This window comes from Penicillium chermesinum, assembly GCF_028974085.1.
Source record: "Penicillium chermesinum strain IBT 19713 chromosome Unknown utg000001l:1.0-1975020.0:1.0-1976611.0, whole genome shotgun sequence".
Lineage (NCBI taxonomy): Eukaryota > Fungi > Ascomycota > Eurotiomycetes > Eurotiales > Aspergillaceae > Penicillium > Penicillium chermesinum.
Genome location: NW_026695311.1, coordinates 130,898 through 149,749, shown reverse-complemented (window position 1 = coordinate 149,749; position 18,852 = coordinate 130,898). Strand labels below are relative to the sequence as shown.

General features: G+C 53.4%; 11 protein-coding genes across 11 annotated transcripts; 4 read left to right on the top strand and 7 right to left on the bottom strand.

Annotated features, from left to right (window-relative positions):
* Window positions 1-336: 336 nt before the first annotated feature.
* Window positions 337-2,031, bottom strand: N7468_000065 (uncharacterized protein; the record flags this gene model as incomplete). The annotated part of the gene is made up of 4 exons (XM_058469362.1): window positions 337-1,023; window positions 1,085-1,711; window positions 1,759-1,786; window positions 1,841-2,031. 4 exons carry the CDS (start codon window positions 2,029-2,031, stop codon window positions 337-339), a joined length of 1,533 nt encoding a protein of 510 aa, XP_058335393.1.
* Window positions 2,032-3,172: 1,141 nt separating this feature from the next.
* Window positions 3,173-5,233, top strand: N7468_000064 (putative plasma membrane antiporter; the record flags this gene model as incomplete). Its single annotated transcript, XM_058469361.1, has 9 exons — window positions 3,173-3,227; window positions 3,289-3,357; window positions 3,410-3,510; window positions 3,563-3,736; window positions 3,795-4,186; window positions 4,238-4,286; window positions 4,339-4,660; window positions 4,756-4,857; window positions 4,905-5,233. 9 exons carry the CDS (start codon window positions 3,173-3,175, stop codon window positions 5,231-5,233), a joined length of 1,593 nt encoding a protein of 530 aa, XP_058335392.1.
* Window positions 5,234-6,125: 892 nt separating this feature from the next.
* On the bottom strand, window positions 6,126-6,578 carry N7468_000063 (uncharacterized protein; the record flags this gene model as incomplete). Its single annotated transcript, XM_058469360.1, has 1 exon — window positions 6,126-6,578. The coding sequence occupies one exon, from the start codon at window positions 6,576-6,578 to the stop codon at window positions 6,126-6,128; it is 453 nt and encodes a 150-aa protein (XP_058335391.1).
* A 1,307-nt stretch (window positions 6,579-7,885) lies between these two features.
* N7468_000062 (uncharacterized protein) lies at window positions 7,886-8,152 on the bottom strand (the record flags this gene model as incomplete). The annotated part of the gene is made up of 1 exon (XM_058469359.1): window positions 7,886-8,152. One exon carries the CDS (start codon window positions 8,150-8,152, stop codon window positions 7,886-7,888), a length of 267 nt encoding a protein of 88 aa, XP_058335390.1.
* On the top strand, window positions 8,151-8,751 carry N7468_000061 (MAPEG family protein; the record flags this gene model as incomplete). Its single annotated transcript, XM_058469358.1, has 3 exons — window positions 8,151-8,155; window positions 8,209-8,501; window positions 8,552-8,751. The coding sequence occupies 3 exons, from the start codon at window positions 8,151-8,153 to the stop codon at window positions 8,749-8,751; spliced, it is 498 nt and encodes a 165-aa protein (XP_058335389.1).
* Window positions 8,752-9,202: 451 nt separating this feature from the next.
* On the bottom strand, window positions 9,203-10,197 carry N7468_000060 (class I SAM-dependent methyltransferase; the record flags this gene model as incomplete). The annotated part of the gene is made up of 2 exons (XM_058469357.1): window positions 9,203-9,998; window positions 10,064-10,197. The coding sequence occupies 2 exons, from the start codon at window positions 10,195-10,197 to the stop codon at window positions 9,203-9,205; spliced, it is 930 nt and encodes a 309-aa protein (XP_058335388.1).
* A 248-nt stretch (window positions 10,198-10,445) lies between these two features.
* On the bottom strand, window positions 10,446-11,062 carry N7468_000059 (uncharacterized protein; the record flags this gene model as incomplete). Its single annotated transcript, XM_058469356.1, has 2 exons — window positions 10,446-10,562; window positions 10,613-11,062. 2 exons carry the CDS (start codon window positions 11,060-11,062, stop codon window positions 10,446-10,448), a joined length of 567 nt encoding a protein of 188 aa, XP_058335387.1.
* A 1,355-nt stretch (window positions 11,063-12,417) lies between these two features.
* Window positions 12,418-12,765, bottom strand: N7468_000058 (uncharacterized protein; the record flags this gene model as incomplete). The annotated part of the gene is made up of 1 exon (XM_058469355.1): window positions 12,418-12,765. The coding sequence occupies one exon, from the start codon at window positions 12,763-12,765 to the stop codon at window positions 12,418-12,420; it is 348 nt and encodes a 115-aa protein (XP_058335386.1).
* Window positions 12,736-14,368, top strand: N7468_000057 (uncharacterized protein; the record flags this gene model as incomplete). Its single annotated transcript, XM_058469354.1, is given in 4 exon segments — window positions 12,736-12,948; window positions 13,102-13,497; window positions 13,567-13,710; window positions 13,727-14,368. 4 exon segments carry the CDS (start codon window positions 12,736-12,738, stop codon window positions 14,366-14,368), a joined length of 1,395 nt encoding a protein of 464 aa, XP_058335385.1.
* Window positions 14,369-14,599: 231 nt separating this feature from the next.
* Window positions 14,600-16,440, bottom strand: N7468_000056 (cytochrome P450; the record flags this gene model as incomplete). The annotated part of the gene is made up of 4 exons (XM_058469353.1): window positions 14,600-15,214; window positions 15,276-15,660; window positions 15,726-16,151; window positions 16,223-16,440. The coding sequence occupies 4 exons, from the start codon at window positions 16,438-16,440 to the stop codon at window positions 14,600-14,602; spliced, it is 1,644 nt and encodes a 547-aa protein (XP_058335384.1).
* A 731-nt stretch (window positions 16,441-17,171) lies between these two features.
* Window positions 17,172-18,250, top strand: N7468_000055 (uncharacterized protein; the record flags this gene model as incomplete). Its single annotated transcript, XM_058469352.1, has 2 exons — window positions 17,172-17,893; window positions 17,962-18,250. 2 exons carry the CDS (start codon window positions 17,172-17,174, stop codon window positions 18,248-18,250), a joined length of 1,011 nt encoding a protein of 336 aa, XP_058335383.1.
* Between the last annotated feature and the right edge of the window lie 602 nt (window positions 18,251-18,852).

Below are 18,852 nucleotides of genomic sequence, written 5' to 3'. Positions count from 1 at the left end.
GAATCCGCTTCAAGTCGCGCAAGATTCGCATCCGAGGCGAGGTACGGATATTCTTGTCGACTTTCCCCAGTTGGTTCTACTGACTAACATACATAGGTTCTGAAACCAGAAACGAGGACCTACTCAGAGACTATACAAATGCCTCTATACGAAACTGTCACGACGGTTCCAGTGCCAGGCGATCAGGACAGTATCTTTGCTATTGACTGCGAACCATTTTTCCTCTAGTCACACAAATATATTATTTCTCAAAAGGGGAATGACTCCATATGATGCTATGCATTCAATCTCCCGGTCCCCCCTGCGATCAACTGCCCGCGTCATGGGAGGGTATCTCTAAGCTTCCTCTGGGGGAGGGGTGATCAGGGGAGTGACTTCAATACATCTCTGCTCGACACCCATCTTTTCAGGAACCATGTGGCTTGAAACGAACCTGCTTAGCATCAGTAACTGGTACGAACCAGATCGGAGTCGGCGAACGTACGCTTGATACCGCTGAACACGCCGCATCTCGTCGCCTGCGAGCGCGTTGAGGGCCAGTTCGATGTCGCGGATAAGGCTGTCGCAGCGGCTCTGTGTGAAGTCCTCGCGCACCACCACACGCATCATGGACATTTTCTCACAGTCGGCCGCCATGGTGTATGCGGGCACAATCCAGCCGCGTTCTCGCAGCTTATGTGACAGCGCAAACTCATCGAAGAAGAGACTTTGGGAGGTACTCAGTCGAAATGCGACCACGGGGAGACCCTTACCAGATCCCTCGCTCATGATAAAGAAACCCATGTTCTGGAGGTGGGCGGCCAGGTAATCCGCCGTGCGGGTCAGGTTGCCCATGATCGCATGGTATCCGCGGCGGCCGAGACGGATCATCTGGTAGTATTGAGCGATAATGTGCGACGCGGGCTTGGAAAAGTTGAACGTGAAGTTCAGCTGGTCAGCACCGAGATAGTTGATGTTGAAGATGAGTTCTTGGGGGAGATAATCGGCGGATCGCCAGAGAGCCCAGCCGATGCCCGGGTACACCTGGAAGCAGATGAGTCAAAAAGCCATCACAGGGAGTCAGCAAGGGGGGGGGAAAACATACCAAGCCATACTTGTGCCCAGAGACATTGATTGAGACCACATTGGACAGCTGGAAATCCCAGACCAAGCCCGGATTGACGAACGGCGCCACGAAGCCGCCACTGGCCGCATCGACATGAATAGGGGTATCGAGGCCTCTTTGTACCAGCAAGTCGTTGATCTGTTTGACATCCTCGTATTGCCCGGTGTAGGTTGTGCCGAGGATCGCACAGATGCCGATCGTGTTTTCATCGACGAGATCCACGGCTTGAGCCGGGTCGATCACGTATCGCGTTTCCGTGCAAGGAACCAGCTTCTCTTCGATCTCAAAGTACGCCGCCGCCTTCTCCCAGCAGACCTGGACGCCCGTACTCATGATGATGTTGGGCTGAGATGCGTCTTTGCCCGCTGCTTTCCGCTGGTTCTTCCAGCGCTTTTTCATGGCCAGCGTTGCCAGCATGATGGCTTCTGATGAGCCAATGCACGCGGTGCCAATGGCGGTGGTTTGGCCATTTTGTTCTGGCGAGTGGAAGAGATTGGCGAGGATTCTGAGGCAGCGCTGCTCCAGCTCGACGGATCTTGGATATTCTTCGTGGTCGATGACGTTCTTATTAGCGGATTCGAAGATGAGCTTCTCGGCTTCCTCTTCCTGTTGGAGCATTAGCCTGGATCTACGAATCTGAGAACTCTCCGTACCATGTATGTTGTACAGAAACTCGCAAGGCTGTTCGGTGTTAGCATGAACCTCGGCAAGAGCTATTGGTTGTTGGGGACGTACTTCAGCATAGGAATACCGTCGAGGACCAGATCGTCGGTGATCATTCGATAGGCAGCCTCTTTGGGCATTTCGTCTTCCGGTAACCTGTCTGTTGGCATATGCTCTGAGGCAAATCGCGATCCATAGACGTTGGTGCAGCCCCGGGGTGTAAGAGGCCCGGAGAGTCGTTTTGATATCGGCGTGAGTGGCATCTTGAGGTGACTTGGTTCAACTAGAACTTGAAAGGGTAAATGCTATAATGCTACAACTTGAAAATCACCGGAGGTATCGCTGGCCTCCATTTATATTCATGGCCCGGTTGATTCAGGGGATTTCAAAATAGCGCATACAAAACTAGACAAGGCGATAAAATATGAGGTATTTTGGGCTCCCCTGGAAAATGGGCTGGAACGCCCTGAATGCACGGGACAACTACGGGCGTTCTCGCATCAGGAGACCCCCTGGTTTTCTCCCAACACGAGACCGCAGCAGTCGCTCGCCTCGCTTTTGAGGCTGTGTTCTACTATCCAGTATAGCAACGTTTGCGCTCTGTTCAGAAAGCCAAGATTTCTAGAAAGAACTGACGGTGCGGGAGTATCGCGCTGGAATGGATGATTAATGCCGCATCCCTTGCCGGCGAAACCCCCTGATTGATAGGGGCGGGTCTCGCGGCAACGTCGATCTATGCATAGGGGCCTGCAGGCAGAAACTACTGCATGTCTTCAATCTAATTGGCGAGCCCCTGGATTTTGCCTGCAATGCGACGAATAGGCTAAGCTTTCGGCGGAATGTTTCTGTCCGACATGACCAGCCGGCTAGCACGGCTGGCTCAAAATAGAAACATTTCTGTACACTGCACTAGTTGTCGGGGCTGGGATCTATGGGTGAGGCTGATGCGGACGATTGGCCGTAGATTAGACTGCGATTCGCGTTTCTAGCCAGATTCCAGTAGCCGCCTCAATGTTGCCACCCTGGCATTTGCAATTGATACAGGATGATGGCGCGTCCATGTGGCTGGACGTGGAATTGCGTACGAGTGACTGCGACATATTTGGGTCTAGTGTCTGCATCAACTGGCATCTATGATAGGTCGACTCTTGATAGGGATATCTGGGAAGGGTTATCTGGTGTTGCGTGACGAAACTCGCTGAGGTTCGAAGGGGCGCATTCCAACCATCAACACAATATTCTGGCGCATGCGTCTTCACGTCTGGCCTGAGAGAAATCTTACGATTTCAATGATGTCACGTTAGAATCGGGGCAACTCAAGGTCATGAAATAGCTCAGCTGCTCAGCTCCGCTGCTCAAGCGTTGTATGGTCAATCGCGAATCGATAGTTGCGCCCGATTCAAGATGCTGCACCCAATCCTTGATCTTAGCAGCCTGAACGCGACGCTTACTTTCTCCGGTGAGGCGAGGCCCTGCTCTTTTCTCTAATCGCTTGGCCTGGATCCTTCTGACACGTCTAGGGCTGTTTATCCTTGCGTTCGGCTTCATATCGCTCAAAATCAAGCAGCATTGGTACCTTGGCGAGGCATGTAGGTTGCACTGTCTTCCCATGATAATGAACTCGACACTGATTTTCAGCAGTGCCAGCATTCGTGATCGGCGTTATCCTGGGTCCGTTCTGCGCGAACTTCATCAACATCCGAAACTGGTCGGACCAAGATGAAGAAGGGGAGATTGCATATGTGAGTTACGCCACGCCAGAGATGGCCGCAGTGCGCGACTAAACTAGACCAGGGACTCACCCGCTTGGTCATTGGCATTCAAATGGTCAAAGTCGGCTACGAGCTGCCCAAGCGATATTTGCGACAGCGCCTAATGGAACTGACCATCTGCCTTCTGCCACTAATGACCTTACAATGGCTGGCAACGTCTGCCTGTATCCTCCTGATGGTCCCACGATTGTCTTTCGTAAGTATCATCAAACCTCTACCCTGCAGGGTGCAGAACGAAGACCCTGACAGCGTAGCTCTCTGCATTGATCATCGGATCGTGCGTGATTTGCATCGACCCGATTCTCTCCCAGGCCATCGCAAAAGGGCCCTTCGCCGACAAGTATGTGCGGCGCCATTTGCGGGAATTCATCTCAGCGGAAGCCGGAGGGAACGACGGCTTTGGATTTCCGTTTCTCTTGCTCTCCGTCGCTATTCTGAGGTATGCGGACGTGGACCCGGACTCCCCTGATCTGCGAAGACGCGATTGGATCGGAGAGACGAACACAGGGCGATTCGGAGGAGATATCAAGCAGGCTCTGGCGCATTGGGCGGTGGAGGGAGTGCTTTATATGATCATATTGGGATCGGGGTACGGGCTCCTGGTCGGCTTTCTCAGTCGCAAGGGAATCAACCTGGCGTCAAGAAGGTATGCTGCTGTGATCCAATTTCGCTGTAACCATATTAATTCGCATGGCAGACGATGGGTCGACAAAGAGTGTTTCTGCTTATTTCCCGTCGCCATCGGGGTGAGTTTGCTCTCGAATACACCTCTGTGGAAGCTAATCAATCGTTTATCAGCTTTTTCTCGTCGGCACTTGCGGATGTTTTGGCACCGATGAGACTTTGGCCTGTTTCATTGCAGGCTGCTCGTTGAACTGGGACGGACTGTATCATTCTGAACTAGAAGCCCGTCACGATTCGTTCAACTTGGCGATCGAAACAGTCTTGAACTTCGGCACGTTCATCTTTATCGGCCTGAGTATGCCTTGGGACCAAATGAACATGCCGCATGCCACCGGGATATCGATTCCACGTCTCATAACCTTGGGGATACTCATCCTCCTCTTCAGGCGCATCCCGGCCGTGATGCTAGGGTATCGTTTCATGCCGAAGGTCTGCAGTTCGTGGAGGGAGGCATTGTTCATGGGATATTTTGGCCCCATTGGCAAGTGGAGAGTGCCCCCTTGCTGTATACAATCAAGCTAACGGTGGCAGGGGTGGGAGCGATCTCTTATGTGGAATATGCACGTCGACTGCTGCCCGATCCCGGCCAGAGCGATGCGGAGATCAACCATCTGACAGCGGCGATGGTTCCTGGTATGGCCCAATTCGGCGCTGGATGACCACGACTAACAGTATCTCAGTGGTGTACTGGCTTGTATTCTTCTCCATCGTGGTCCACGGCCTCTCCATCCCCGCACTAAACGGGGTCTACCGCTGGTTCCAGGTACCAATCATTCGCGACCACCCCGTCGAGGTCCTGCTTCTGTCGGAGAACGAGCCATTGCCCAATAACAGCACGGTCGACCGTCCTGGCCACTTCGTCATCAACAACCGCTTCTCTTGCCTGTCGGACCGTCCAGAGCTTCCTGACCTTTCAGAGGAGATGTCCTTAGAAGCGCAGGATTTCGGATCAGCGGAGCAGTCCACCAAAAGATCCTCCCGGCAAGTGGAGAACATATATACAGCATAACGTCTGGCTACTCTTGGCGGTCCTTTTCCGTTCTAGTGCTCTTCACTGAGTAGAATTACACCGTCGACGGCGGTACATGCGAGTCCATCGCCAGTGCTAATGGCCGCTTATGATCGCCTGTTGAGCGATAACAGTGTGGATCTTCAAAGCGCAAGTTTGAAAGTTGGAGGGAATTTGTGCATTGGCGCAAGACCCGCTTCAAACAAACACATCCCACCAGTTGACTCTTACCAATCAAGGCTAGGATACCGCCAACCATACTTGCAAGTCTATCCTTGCCGGAGCAGACTTATTGGGGAAATTTTCCGGCTGCCAGTGATGCTCCTCGCACCACAAGAACTGACCATATACCTTTGGCTCTATCCCTATAGTCACAGCAACGGCTGCGTCTGCTCCCGCTACTCCAAATGCTTAAAGGTCTGGCAGTTTATCGGTAGGCTGGAGAGAGCAGAGCGGATGAAGCGAAGGATAGATACTATGGTTATACATACTCAGGCTCATTGTTGTGATATATACCTATACTACTTTCAAGTTCACATGTTCCTAGCTACATGCTAGTACTTCCTAGGGAGGTACAGCCTTGGAATCTACTAGGAATCTCCAATGTTTCATTTATCATAGTACCATGTTGGATATGATGTCGAAACTATCCAGGTTTCATCCAATACTAGGTACAGTCGTAGGTGTCTCACGTAGTATTTGTGCAGTATTACCCGATCGTTCGAAGACCCAAGCTTATAAGGCACTTGGAGCCCCAGGTCGCGAAAAGAACTGCAGGCTTCTCCACTCATTAGCGGACCCTGGGCTCAAGTAACACGGCCTTACATCGAATCCCCCTCTTTGCTCACTGCCCACATCGCCAACATCGCCGACATCCTGACATCCTGACTGGCTATCTACTTATCAAGGACCCCCGCCCGGAATCTCCACCCGCGATTTCGTCTAGACGAATGCCATTCATCAAGGCTCCAGAAAGCGCATTCAGACTGGAGGGCTCCACCCGGTTCTCCCACGCACTGTTTCCGTGCTCGTCCACCCAAAGCATCTTGATCAGACCTGTTTCGATAGCCTCGCGGTCAAGCAGGTACACCACGACTTGAAACTCTAGCTCTGCCAAGGCTAGGCTTCTCGAGTCCTCGTCTTCTATCTCTTCACATTGGGCCCGCATCTCCTTATCGTTCTTCCCCGAATAGTAAGTAAGAACATCTCCGTCATACGCGACGCCCCGGAAGTCTGTGATTCCCGGTACTCGGACGAGAACTTGTCGCCAGTCATCGAAAGCATAACGATTGCGGTCGTCGAGACATCGAAAGAGGGTAGATTCATCTGCCCCATCTGCTCTCATATTTTCATATTTCTCGTTTAGGTCTTCATCGTAACAGGTCCGAAGCCAGATTTTCTGTATCCCAGTTTCCAAATTGGTACAAATATTTCGTTCGTAATACGACTGGTGAAGGCTCAACACTTTGATTTGGTCATTTGTCAGGTCAGATGGCAGACCATTCGCTAAATCGGTCACCTTCAAGTCTGCTCTAGATTGATAGTCCTAATCAAATCTTAGTAAACACTCGAGATATCTAGCGGGGATTTCAGACATATCGATCTATAAGCGATAACGCTAGATATTTCCACACTAATTCTTCCCATTTCTCAGGGCTTTCGTCCAAGCCCGCAGGCCAATGGTCCTATTTCGCATGAGCTACGATAGATTGTTCATGCGGGAGTACTGACTGCGATGTAGTAATCAAATGGGAAAGCACCGTACTCGGCACCCCTGTCGAGTTTATCTTTCGACATCTTGGAAACCGAGCAAAAATGTTTAGGGGCCAAACAAAAGTATGCCTCCATGAAGGAAGCAAAACCGTGGCATAAATAGCCGAGGACCGCTAAAGCAGACTGGTCTTGGCAAATAGGACCGATCTCCAGCTCAATTCTTGGCGATTATTGGCCCCCTCTTCGTGGCAGGGGACTATCTGCGTGGATCCGGGTTATTTCACGTGGGATGTTGGTTCAAAGTCTAGATATAGATCTTCGCTCCTCTTAAAACTAGCGCTTCCTAGGTGACAACGCTGGACTTGCCTAGGTAGCATCGCTAACTCTAGTGCCACATAGGTATCTTAGGGTCTTCCTAGTAATTGCTAGATACTCGAGTTGCTAGTCCTGGTACGTACTAAACAGCGCTCTCGCCTACTCAGGTATCATCGAGACCTATACCGGTACAGCAAAGCGCAAGCAGGAGACCGCTCTGCCTCCTGGGGAAAACATCCGTATTTGTACGCTCAGCCTGTCCTCTGATGCTCAATCCCCCTTTCCAACAATATCAACAGGCGGAACTGCGTGGCTTTCCCACACCAATGATTGGTCATCGATCACATGACTGTACTCCCTGATCGGCAGGAGCCCGTTCTGACATTTACTCAGAGCCTGACCGCCCTCATTAAAGCGGCCCAGGAAAGCCCCACGGACAAATCCTATGTACGCGTATACACAGTATATGGGCGCGTCCACAGAGGCTTCGTCGCGACAGAAAGACAAGCAAAACAGTTCGGTCTCCATGATGAGTAAATGTTGACTTCCGCATCTGCCTCGAGGCGAACCCCCCCCTTTTGTTGCGCATCACCGATTTCGACGTGAGCCCACTTTTCCTGATTATCACTGAATCGCCATTCGCCCGATTGGCCCATCGCCTGTTTCTGAGGACCCGGAAGCTATGATGGCATGGATGCCCTCGCGCTGCGTCAAGCTCCAGCCCGGAAGCGATCGGCACATTCCCGATCCCTCCGGGTACTTGAGGAGATCATGTCCCTTAGCTTTCTTCAGTGATAAACCTTCCGACTCGTGGAGAAAAAGGACTTGGAGCTGGTGCTGCTTTCCAAACTTTCTCTTCTCTGTTTTGCTTTTATAGATTCGTTTAGCCATGTCGTATGTGAGGTCATCCTCGGACTGTCAGACAGCTCGCTAACCGATTGACGTAGTTCTATCCTGAGCACGCTCGGTCTTCGCGCCGCCGGCGGCAGTCCCGCCCCCAGTCATGCCGCGGCCTTCCTAGTGGGCAACTGGGTCTTCGCCCACATGGCGACGAACAGTCGCTGGGAGAAGATGAGGCTCGGAATTGACAACAACGTTGCGCCGCGCGAGGATCTGGCCACGATCGGCGAAGCGGCTGTGAAAGAGGGCAAGATTTCCCGATCCACGTTGAACCGATTGAAGCGCAAGGACGCTACGTCGACCAATTTGATCGATGGTTTCCCCTTCCTTGTCGCATCTAGTAGGTTTTTCTCAGTTGCTTGAGCTTGTGCAGGTAGCTGACTGAAATAGTTCTCTTCGCTACTGTCGCCGGGGTGCCCAACGAGACCATCAACACGATCGGAGTGTGGTATTCGGTGTCGCGGATCGCGTACGCCGTTTCATATATATATGGTGAGACTCAGGCTATGGGTTCTATTCGCTCTTTGGCCTGGCTGTCGGCAAATATCAGCTGTATCACTGGCCTGGTCTTGGCCAGCAAGAGACTGTGAGATGGTTCAACTGGGGACTGATGCGTGAACCCGTCTTCGATGTGGGCAATAAGTTCAATGAGCTTTGGATATACGATAGAACTGCATTTAGGTCTCAATTGTCGGTGATCCCTTTAGGGTGTACTGCAATGAACGCCCCAATTGAGCCGTGAGCCCTGTTTCACGATATACATTCAAATTTTTGTCCGCCCGAGGACGCCCAAGCGTATACTGCAGAGTCCTGCGCCCCCGAGATCAATACATGAGATGGATCGATTTCCAGAATGATACGCCACTGTTGCTGGTGGCTGCTCCAAGGTTTGACTCGTCCATTTATCCACTGTACCGTCTTACCTGGTTTAGACTCTGCGGATAAGAGAAAACACAGGCCCCCCCTTGCTATTTATAGTAATGCGTAGTAGGGAGAATATCCACTCCGCCCTTCAGTATAGTACGCCCCTTCTCGCTATTATTAAGCCCTCCATCGACTAACTATCTCGCTCGAAGTGGCTTTCTCCCATAGACAGCAACTCTGCTCACAATTAGTATAAACACACCCATGGCCCAGGCAAAAAGGGGTGGGAAGACTGTACGTCGGAACATAGGCATGCAACTTCTTCTCCCGCAGCTCGCGCTTGACCACCGCATTATGGATCTTGGCCGCATCCGCCCCCCAGCCCAACACCTGCGTGTACAGCCGTAGTGAGTATGAGTCGATAGCCTGCTGCAACTGCACAGCCTGGTACCTGCCGATGGCTTTCAGATAGGGGTCTCGCGGCCAGGGGGAGAACGGCAGCGTGTAGACTTTCACCGTGACGTCCTCGAAGCCCGCGTCCATCATCCAGCCCTCCAGCTTGCGGTAGATGTTCAGCTCGCGGCCGCTCATCTCGCCGGCGCGGTTCAGGGCTTTCTGCCACTCCATGAGCGCGGAGTCGGGTTTGAGCGAGTCGTCGTCGCTGCGCGCCCAGACGGCGCTCTCGTGGATTTCAAAGTAGCCACCTGGTTTGACGTGGTCGAAGATGCGGCGCATAAATCCGGGCCAGTCGGCCACGCATCTGCTTCGCGTTAGGGAAGTCCTTTCATTGAAACAGAGTCGGGGTGGAGGCGCATACCCTGCTAAGCATCGTGCGTGGATAAAGTCGAAGTGGTTGGTATCGTAGGTCCATTCGCTTTCGAAATCTTCCACAATAAACTCGATATTTGGAGCTACCCAGGTAGGCTGGATGGGACTGATGTCGTTCCCGATGACATGAGCACCGGGGAATTTCCTATCCGATGCTGCATTAGCCGATAACACTGAGATGGGAAAAAGTGTCGAAGGATTCGCGCATACTCGGCAATATCTAAGGCCCAGATCCCTGTGCCTGTCCCCAGGTCAAGGATGTTCTGCGGTGAGTCCCCGATGGGGGCATTGTAGAGCTCGCCTTTGAGCAGCATCAACCATCTGCGCTTGGTGAGCTGTTGCATTTTGCCAGGGATGTGGTGCTTTCACGGACATATGATGTGTCTGAAAGAAGAGTCAATGCCAGAAACCTCGATAGCAGTCCGGGAAAGGCGGGTCTTACTATATCCATTCGATCCTGTTCCTCCTCGTCATTGGGCATCCTACAAAGGTCAAATTTCCACCCATCTTCCAAGGAAGAGGCCGGTCATACATATAAGTGCCCTGGAATTTGGGAGGTTAGGGAGGGGGGCTTCTTTGGCATCCTGGGCGCTCAACTTACTGCGCGCGTGCTGCAGTACCGACGGCCATTCTCGTACTCATACTCGAGCACGCTCGATGACAGTGAGGTCAGATCGGATAGCTCATCGTCGAATTCAGTGTTAGTGTCCTATCGAAGAATTAATCTCCCGTTTTCTTCAAGCGCAGCGGTCCACCTACATCCGTGAAGTGATCGACTGCAATTGGCGTGGCTGTATTCAGCCTGGACGGGGAATCTGCGTTGGCCATGGGGCGCTGATGAGAGACATGACCAAGGGCGGAAGAGGGCCACAGAAGAAAGGATTTAAGTCGAGGCTCTTCCTCTCTCAAAATCTCAAAAAGCCTGCTTGCCACGAGCCGAGGTATGGGCGTTGGATCCAGACTGTCGGGATCGCAGGAAGATTGGATCTCGATAGATCGTGCAATGTTGTCCGGTCGCGATCCTGCGATCGCTAGATTACGAATCGATGTGTCCGCCCGGAAAATCATCCCATGCACCAAGTTCGTCTTTTGGGCGCAAAAGGGCTGCTCGCCCTCTAGTCCTCCCTGCACCGCGACGCAAACGGTAAATGATGCATCCTTAATGCCCTTGCGGGCTTTCATTGGGGGGCCAATAGGCGGCAGTTCCATTTGGCTGGTTCTGCTCTCCCGGTTGAAAAACTGGTTCATGCGCCCACTCAGCAACACCCGTGGGCAAAGTAGTGAGATATGAAATCGGGAGTGTTTCTTGCAATCAAATACTGGAGATGCGACCAAATGCCACGTGAAGGGCCGACACGGGCGCTTCAGTGTATCCTACACATCTGCCGTAGGCAATGAGATAGACAGGCCCGGACCGGGACCCCGGAGAATGGCAGCGATCGAAATGCGTGTCTCACTATGTTACATGTCTGCTGCCTGGTGCTAGCGGTGCGTATGAAGCGATTCAATGCGCTGCGGATCAAGCCTTTCGATCATATCCGAATGAATTTCCAGTATACTCATCTTTTGCCTTTGCATGTATATGCCGGTGGGAGTCCAACACTTCATTGACTTGCCACAGCTGGAATTCCCTCACATCGCCATATTGTGGTATAGTGCGTATGGCCAAATCCTGAATCTCTCAAGTTGATTCGAATCTGCGGAAGGATTGAAGTTCGACATACGGAGCTTCAAGGGCTGTTCGCGCGGCGAGGGCTGGATGTGTCAACACCAGCACGCAGGTCTGCATCTGCTCTTGTGTTAATGACTACCTCGCACAGCAGCCAGGCCATATCTGCCTCGTGGGAATGATCATGGGCGGTGATTGGCTATTCCTTGATCTTCGTGAGACTGTACTCCTCGAGCAGACGATGTCCCTTGCAGGGTCTGGCCTTTGGACCAGAGTGTACGTCGAGGGTAGTACACATGGAGCCTGGCATCACCGGTGAAGGAGGATGAAACGTCCGTTCCCACACGGTTCCTCAAAGGCCCTCCATGAACGACGCTTACCGATAGACCGCTGATACCATGCAGCCGCACTGGCCCCCGGAGCTGATTTATTCTGTCATGGGTTGCATATTGCCTTGCCTCTTCTGGAGTCAGGTCTTTGATCAGCGCTAGACGATAGACATCGGCAATTGCCACCTTGGATGCATTTTTTTTGATCTCGGTCCACGAGCTGCGCTTCCATTTGGTGACGAGAGTCGAGATCTTTAGCGCTCAACATGGGCAGGACACGGCCATATTATACCGGTCACGTATTATCCGGAGCCATATGAAGTCTACCGAATAACATATATTGGCCAGAAAAATCTTGGATTTTTCGACTGGAATGAAACGCGCTAAGTGCCCAATGAATCCGAGTACGAGTCGAGAGCTTAAAGCGTCCTTTTGCGGTAATAGGCTGACCAGCTGTCACATCTACCTGCTCTGCAGGCCCCACGATCCCCACAGGAAAAACCCGTACCCGCCTTTCTCTCCGCCAATTATGCTTGATTTTTCCAGACATTAAGACACGGACGTAATCAAGTCCACTCTGTCGGGAGACGCCATTCCATCCCCGCATTCTCCATGTGGGGCCTGGAGGAGAGTCCGGGGTGGAGGTGTTCTGTTTGAGAGGATTCGGCCCAAGGCTGGCCCCGTCTCGACGGATCGACTGGGGTGAGAAATGATGGAGGCGCCAGTCGACTATAAGTACAGCGGGAGGCCAGAACGGTATGCTTGAGGTAAGCTAGGAAGCTCTGGGCCTCACCACTGTTTCCGTTTGCCTGGGCCTCTTCCCCTCTTCCCTTCTCCTTTCTTAGTGAGAGACTGGATACTAGATAAGCTTTGGTCGACCGGAGATGGGTCAACCAGACATTGTGCCGCAACATGCCGAAACCATCCCAGATCCCAGCGCGATGGAGTCAGGGAAGCAGGAGTTCTCCACGGAGGATCGCATCGCCAGCCTCCCGGAAGAGCATCGCGAATACCTCCTCGCGCGCCATGGAACGCTCGATCTCGACCCGATCCCGGATATGAACGACGCAGATCCATACAATTGGCCTAGATGGCGGGTAAGAATAGCGGACGAGAAGCAGATAGCTTCGCTCAGCTGATATGAATGTAGAAAACCCTCAACCTCGCCTTCATAGTCTTCCACGCTATGATCGGCCTCTCGACGGCCTCGTGCATCCAGTCCGCTTTTGTCAACATCTCGGCCGATCTAGGGAGTGAGTATGCAGCGAACGAGCTATCTGGTCTCTCTGTTCATCGCTGTGCTCGGCGGTGCACCGCTCTTGTGGCGTCCGCTTGCCAACCGATACGGCCGCCGGCCCATCTTCTTGATCTCGCTCCTGTGCGCTATGCTGGGGAATATCGGCTGCGCGGAAAGCCACTCGTATGCCACGATGGGTCTGTGCCGGGCGATCACAGCCTTCTTCATCTGTCCGCCTGCGGCGATGGGAAGTGCGGTCGTGGCGGAGATGTTCTTCAAGAAGGACCGGGCGAGATGTATGGGATGCTGGACGTTGATGGTGACGATTGGCGTGCCGATCTCTCCGTTCTTGTTCGGGTTCCTGGCGCTGCGAATCTCATATCGGTGGATCTATTGGGTGCTTGCGATTGTACGTTCCTTGCAGACTGGCTGATCAGATCGTGTGTTGCAGAATATAGTAGCGTTGACTGGTTTCCAGACCAATGCAGTCCAGCTCCTCCTATACTTTGTCTTCGGCGCAGAAACCCTGTATCTTCGCGAGGAGGGGTTCCCGAAGCGAGCCACTACGGCCGACAATACCCTCTTCTCATTCCGCCGCATCGACCCGACCCCCCCTGCGCTGGTGGGATTTCGTCCAGCCATTGGCCTACGCCACCAAGCCCTGCGTGATCATCCCCGCGGCCGCATACGCCATGGTCTTCCTCTGGGGCGGGATCATGCTCACGATCCAGACCTCGCAGATCTTCCCCGAGCAGTTCGGCTTCAACACGCAGCAAGTGGGCCTGCAGTTCCTGGGGATCATCATTGGCTCGGTGCTCGGCGAGCAAATTGGCGGGTTGATCTCTGACCGCTGGATGCTGTTCCGGCAGAAGCGGACGGGGGAGTTCCCGGCGGCCGAGTATCGATTGTGGTTGAGCTATATCGGGTATGCGTTGGCGATCTGCGGCGTCGTCGTGTTCTGCGTGCAGCTGCAAGACGCCGGCGAGGTATGGAATATTACTCCCATAGTGGGCGCGGCGATTGCGGCGGGTGGGAACCAGATTGTCACCACGGTCAATATCACCTACGCGGTTGACTGCTACCGACCCGACGCGGCCAGCGTTGGGGTCTTTATCACGTTTGTGCGTCAGATGTGGGGGTTTATTGGGCCGTTCTGGTTCCCTCAGATGTTTCTCAATGTTGGCGGGGCTGGCGGGGCAGGTATTGCCGTGGCGTTGCTCGTTGCTGTTGGTGTCATTCCAACTGTGCTAGTGCAGTGGCGCGGTGCTTCATGGCGTTGAGCCAATATCTTCTTAAAACACCTATATCTATAGTAGTCAATTATGCGTAGTTCCATTGACGTCCCGTATTTCCATATTCCAGGAGGCTCAGTCTGTTCATTCGTAGACAGTAACATTAAAATGCATAGGGGAATTTGCAAAAATCACAAAAGAATCACACAAGCGCGAAAAAGGACTCGAGGCAATATACAAAGTTTCCGATCATGACGACATATACTTCCAGGGGGGGCATTACCATCCTTCCACCCGGCGCATGGCCAGATTCATCCCTTCAACGGGTTTCGTCGTGACAGCGCCGGCGATGTGGATCTCCTGCGTAGGATCCTGCATCTCGAACGCAAAGCGCCCAACCACCCCCGCCACCGCACAGCGCAGCTCGGCGCGCGCGAAATCCTTGCCGATACACGAGCGCTGGCCATGCAAGAAGGTGATCTGAGCAAAATTGGTCGACGCGCCGCCGTGGTTGTTCGGCACCAGGTTCCCGTTCTTGTCGGTGTCGATCCAGCGCTCTGGGATAAACTCCTCGCCGTTGTCGCCCCAGAAGATTGGCGCGCGGTTGATCGCGTACGGGCAGATGATCAGCCTCGTTCCCTTGGGTACGCGTTTGCCTGCCACCATGGTGTCGCGGATCGATTCGCGGACTGTGGCAGGGACGGTCGGGTACAGGCGTAGAACCTCTTGGCAGACGCCGTTTAAAAGAGGGAGGGATTCGAGGTCGGCGTGTGTGATTTGGGCCTCGGCGCTGGGGATATGCTGGCGGATCTCGTCGCGGAGGCGCTGCTGGACGTCGGGGTATTGAGTGAGAAGGTAGCAGGTCCAAGTCAGGGCGCTGGCGGTCGTTTCATGCTAAACAGATGGTTCATCAGTATTATGCTTTTCTCGACTTTCGATGCGGCAGCGGACTTACCCCGGCAGCGAGGAATGTCAACATCTGATCGACCAGCTCTGTGTCACTAAAGTCTCCGCCCAGCATCATCGTTCCCAGGATATCGGCCTCGAGATCCTGAGCGGAGGCTTTGGAGCTCTCCAGGGCTTCTCGTTTCTCGCGCACGATATCATTGCAGAGGCTCCGCAGGAATCCGGTCTCCTCGGCGACCACCTTATTCAATCGCCAGGGGATGCGCTGGGTAAACCACTGAGGGAACACAAAGTTCAGGGCCAGGAACGCCATTTTCTCCTTCGTCGGCTCCAGGATCCGCAGGAAACTTTCCGCGACTTTGTTCTCCGAGTTTTGCAGGGAGCGGAAGTCCCGTCCCATGGCGACAGGGCCGATGATATCGAGGGTCAGACGGCTTGAAGACGAGTCAGCAGGACTATAGGGAGGAGACCAGAAGAGCACGGAATGAGGTAGACTTACCTGCCCCAGACGCCCATCTCTAATTTCCCAACCCCATCTGCGGGGTTAGTCCCTTCCATCGGATTGGCCTTGAGCTCCTTTTCCATTTCCTCAAGGCACTGGTTGGTCTTGTCCCACATGAGGGTGTACATGGCACGGATGTTCTTGATATTGAACGCGGGAGTCAGAGCCTTGCGCTGCTTCTTGTGGGCGGCGCCCTCAGACAGAATCAATCCAAAGCCCAAGATGCGGGCGAGGAAGTCGCGGGCCCGACGAGGCTTCTCGAAATCGTACGTGTTGGTGCTCATGATGTCCAGGAGAGCTTGGTGATTGGTGGGAATCAGGAGACTGTAACTGATGCGATCACGCAGATGGATGAGGCCGTCATTAGGGATGGTTTTCATCCATATCAGTGGCAGAGCGCCCTCGTGGGGAGTCGAAGATGATCTTGCTGTTGTTCATCAAACCCTGATGGCGATGTTAGTTGGGCTACTCCCTCCTCTATCTCTCCTGGTCACTCATCTGACTTACCGGTACTGTAGGCAGGTGGCGCAGGGGATTTCAAGAAAAACGGCCAGATAATAGCGCTGTAAAGGGTCAGGACCGCAAAGTTGGACCCGAATGCCCACCAGCACAGAGTGTAAAAGGTCTCATCTGCAAAGACTGTTCGCTGCAGCAAATACGCCTCTAGGAGGGAGATCCCTCCCACGGCTACGAGGTTATCACCAAACGCCATGGTTGCTGGAGAAGCGCAAATCTGGGGAAGGCCAGTCTTTTTTTCTTTCAAATGGCAAGCTGCCAGCGGATTTTAGTCTCATTCATCATTCTGGACTCGACCCCACTGATCGGCGGTACAAGACCTCGGTCGATGTCATATGAAGTTCATAAATTCATATCTGCCTACTCCGCAACGTCCAATGCATCGTACGATTACTCGATCTTGTTACTGTAGACCCTCCGGTTTCTTCTAGGCAACTACCGCGGGGTATGGGGAAGAGGAAAAGCGACAGGATGAGATCATTGGATGGGCCGATCGTCGCATATTGCGCCTCGGAAGCATCTGGTCTGACGTTGTAGATCTGCACCGTACATTGGACGAGAAAAGTTGTCGGGAGGCAATCGCAACGTCTACTCCATGGAGCAACCCGTGGACCACATTGCAAACTTGTGAAATCGAGAAACTGATGAACTCGTGGGAACCATGAGCGATGCGATCAACGATCAACAGCATGTGAAGGTGGGCTGCTCCACTGGACCCATTGATGCTCGTCGCACTGGTTTCCCCGTTGGGGTAACGAGCTCCACCAGTTGGTCTGATTGGGTCAATAATCGCCGGTGCCTCGGCTGGATCCAAGAACCAAGGTTCAAGATGGCCGGTCTGTATGGGGTAATAAGAAGATCGCGGCGAGAAAAGGACAGAGACTTAAACGTCAACGCCCCAATGCCCTACCGCTCCTCATCGTCAAAATGGCTTCCGCCCTGAGTCTCCTCCAACAATATTCGCAATCCGCCCTGGCGCGGCTGCCTCCGCCCGCGCAGGAGCTGCTGCTTCATCCGCTCACGCAAAAGGCCGCGGGCGCGCTGCTCGCCCTGGGTCTCGTGCGATCCGTCAACAACCGCCTCACGCAATGGACGATGAACAACTGGACCAGCGCCGGCCGCTGGACGCCGTCGCGCGAGATCGTGCTCGTCAGCGGTGGCTGCAGCGGCATCGGCAAGCAGGTCGTGGAGGATCTGGCCAAGATAGGCGTGCAGGTTGTGATTCTGGATATCAACGAGCCCAACTTCCCGCTGCCCGCCAACGTCCGCTTCTACCACGCCAGCGTCACCTCCTCCGAGAGCATCGCTGCCGCCGCCGCGACCATCCGCAAGGAGGTGGGCGACCCCACCGTCCTCATCAACAACGCCGGCGTCGCCTTCGACCAGACCATCCTCGATGAACCGGAGGAGAAGATCCGACTGACCTTCGAGGTTAACACCGTCTCCCACTTCCTCATGGTGCGCGAGTTCCTTCCCGCCATGATCCGCGCCAACCACGGCCACGTCATCACCGTCGCCAGCATGGCCAGCTTCGTCGCCCTGGGCGAAATGGCCGACTACTGTGGCTCGAAGGCGAGTGCGCTCGCTTTCCACGAGAGTCTGCGCCAGGAGCTGCGCTACTGGTATAATGCGCCCAAGGTGCGCACGAGGTATGTTCCCCCCCCCCCCTCCTGTCTTGTGCGCCGATCAGTGACTAAAAAGAAAACTCGGTTTCCAGCATCATCCATCCCATGTGGGTCCGCACTCCGATGATCAAGATGCTCACAGACCACGAGTCCAAGTTCGGTCAGCCCATCATGACCGTGCAGAAGGTGTCCGATGCCATCGTCCACCAGATTGTCTCCCAGAACAGCGGGCAGGTCGTTCTCCCGGCGAGCAAGTCGGTGGCTCGCCTGGTGCGCGCGATGCCGACCTGGATGCAGGAGACGGTGCGCTCGATCGAGGCTGGCAAGCTGTATCGCATGCGTCTTGCTCAGAAGGCGGAGGAAGAGCAGGGGAAGCACTAGAATGCCGTAATGCGTTGACGATGCGTGGATTTCTTGATACCATATCTGTATATTTTGCAAATGGAAGCACGCCTTCACCTTGAATCTGGACTAGTAGTTCTAGCTGATATCTGGATGCAAGATGGGTTTTATCCTGGTTTACTCTTGGGGAAAAAATTCTGCTAGCTTCCTCCAATAGATCATACTAACTTGAAGGCTGATTATGGAGCCTGGCAGGCAAACTAGACAAACTATTTGCACAGTTCCTACGCGGCCCCACCTGGCGATCATCCTAATTGAACAACACGGTGACTGAGCACGAACCAAGATTTTTGCCAGAGTATCAGGCTGGAGGGCAAGAGGCGAATTTCCGAGAAAGAAACCCAACTAGCTGTGCAAGATGCTTCCGAGTCAAAGCAGACCTCGCCTCTCAATCATATCGCAGTCATCGCAAATCTTCTTCACGCGCCTGCTCCCGTTCAGCATACCCCACCTAAAGATCAATCAATAATTGATAAAATTAAACTTCACAAGAAAAGGGAAAATAAAATAATTCCATTACTACTCTTGAAATTCATGTCAGGAATCAAAAAAAAACAAGCCCGACTGATCAATCAGCCATA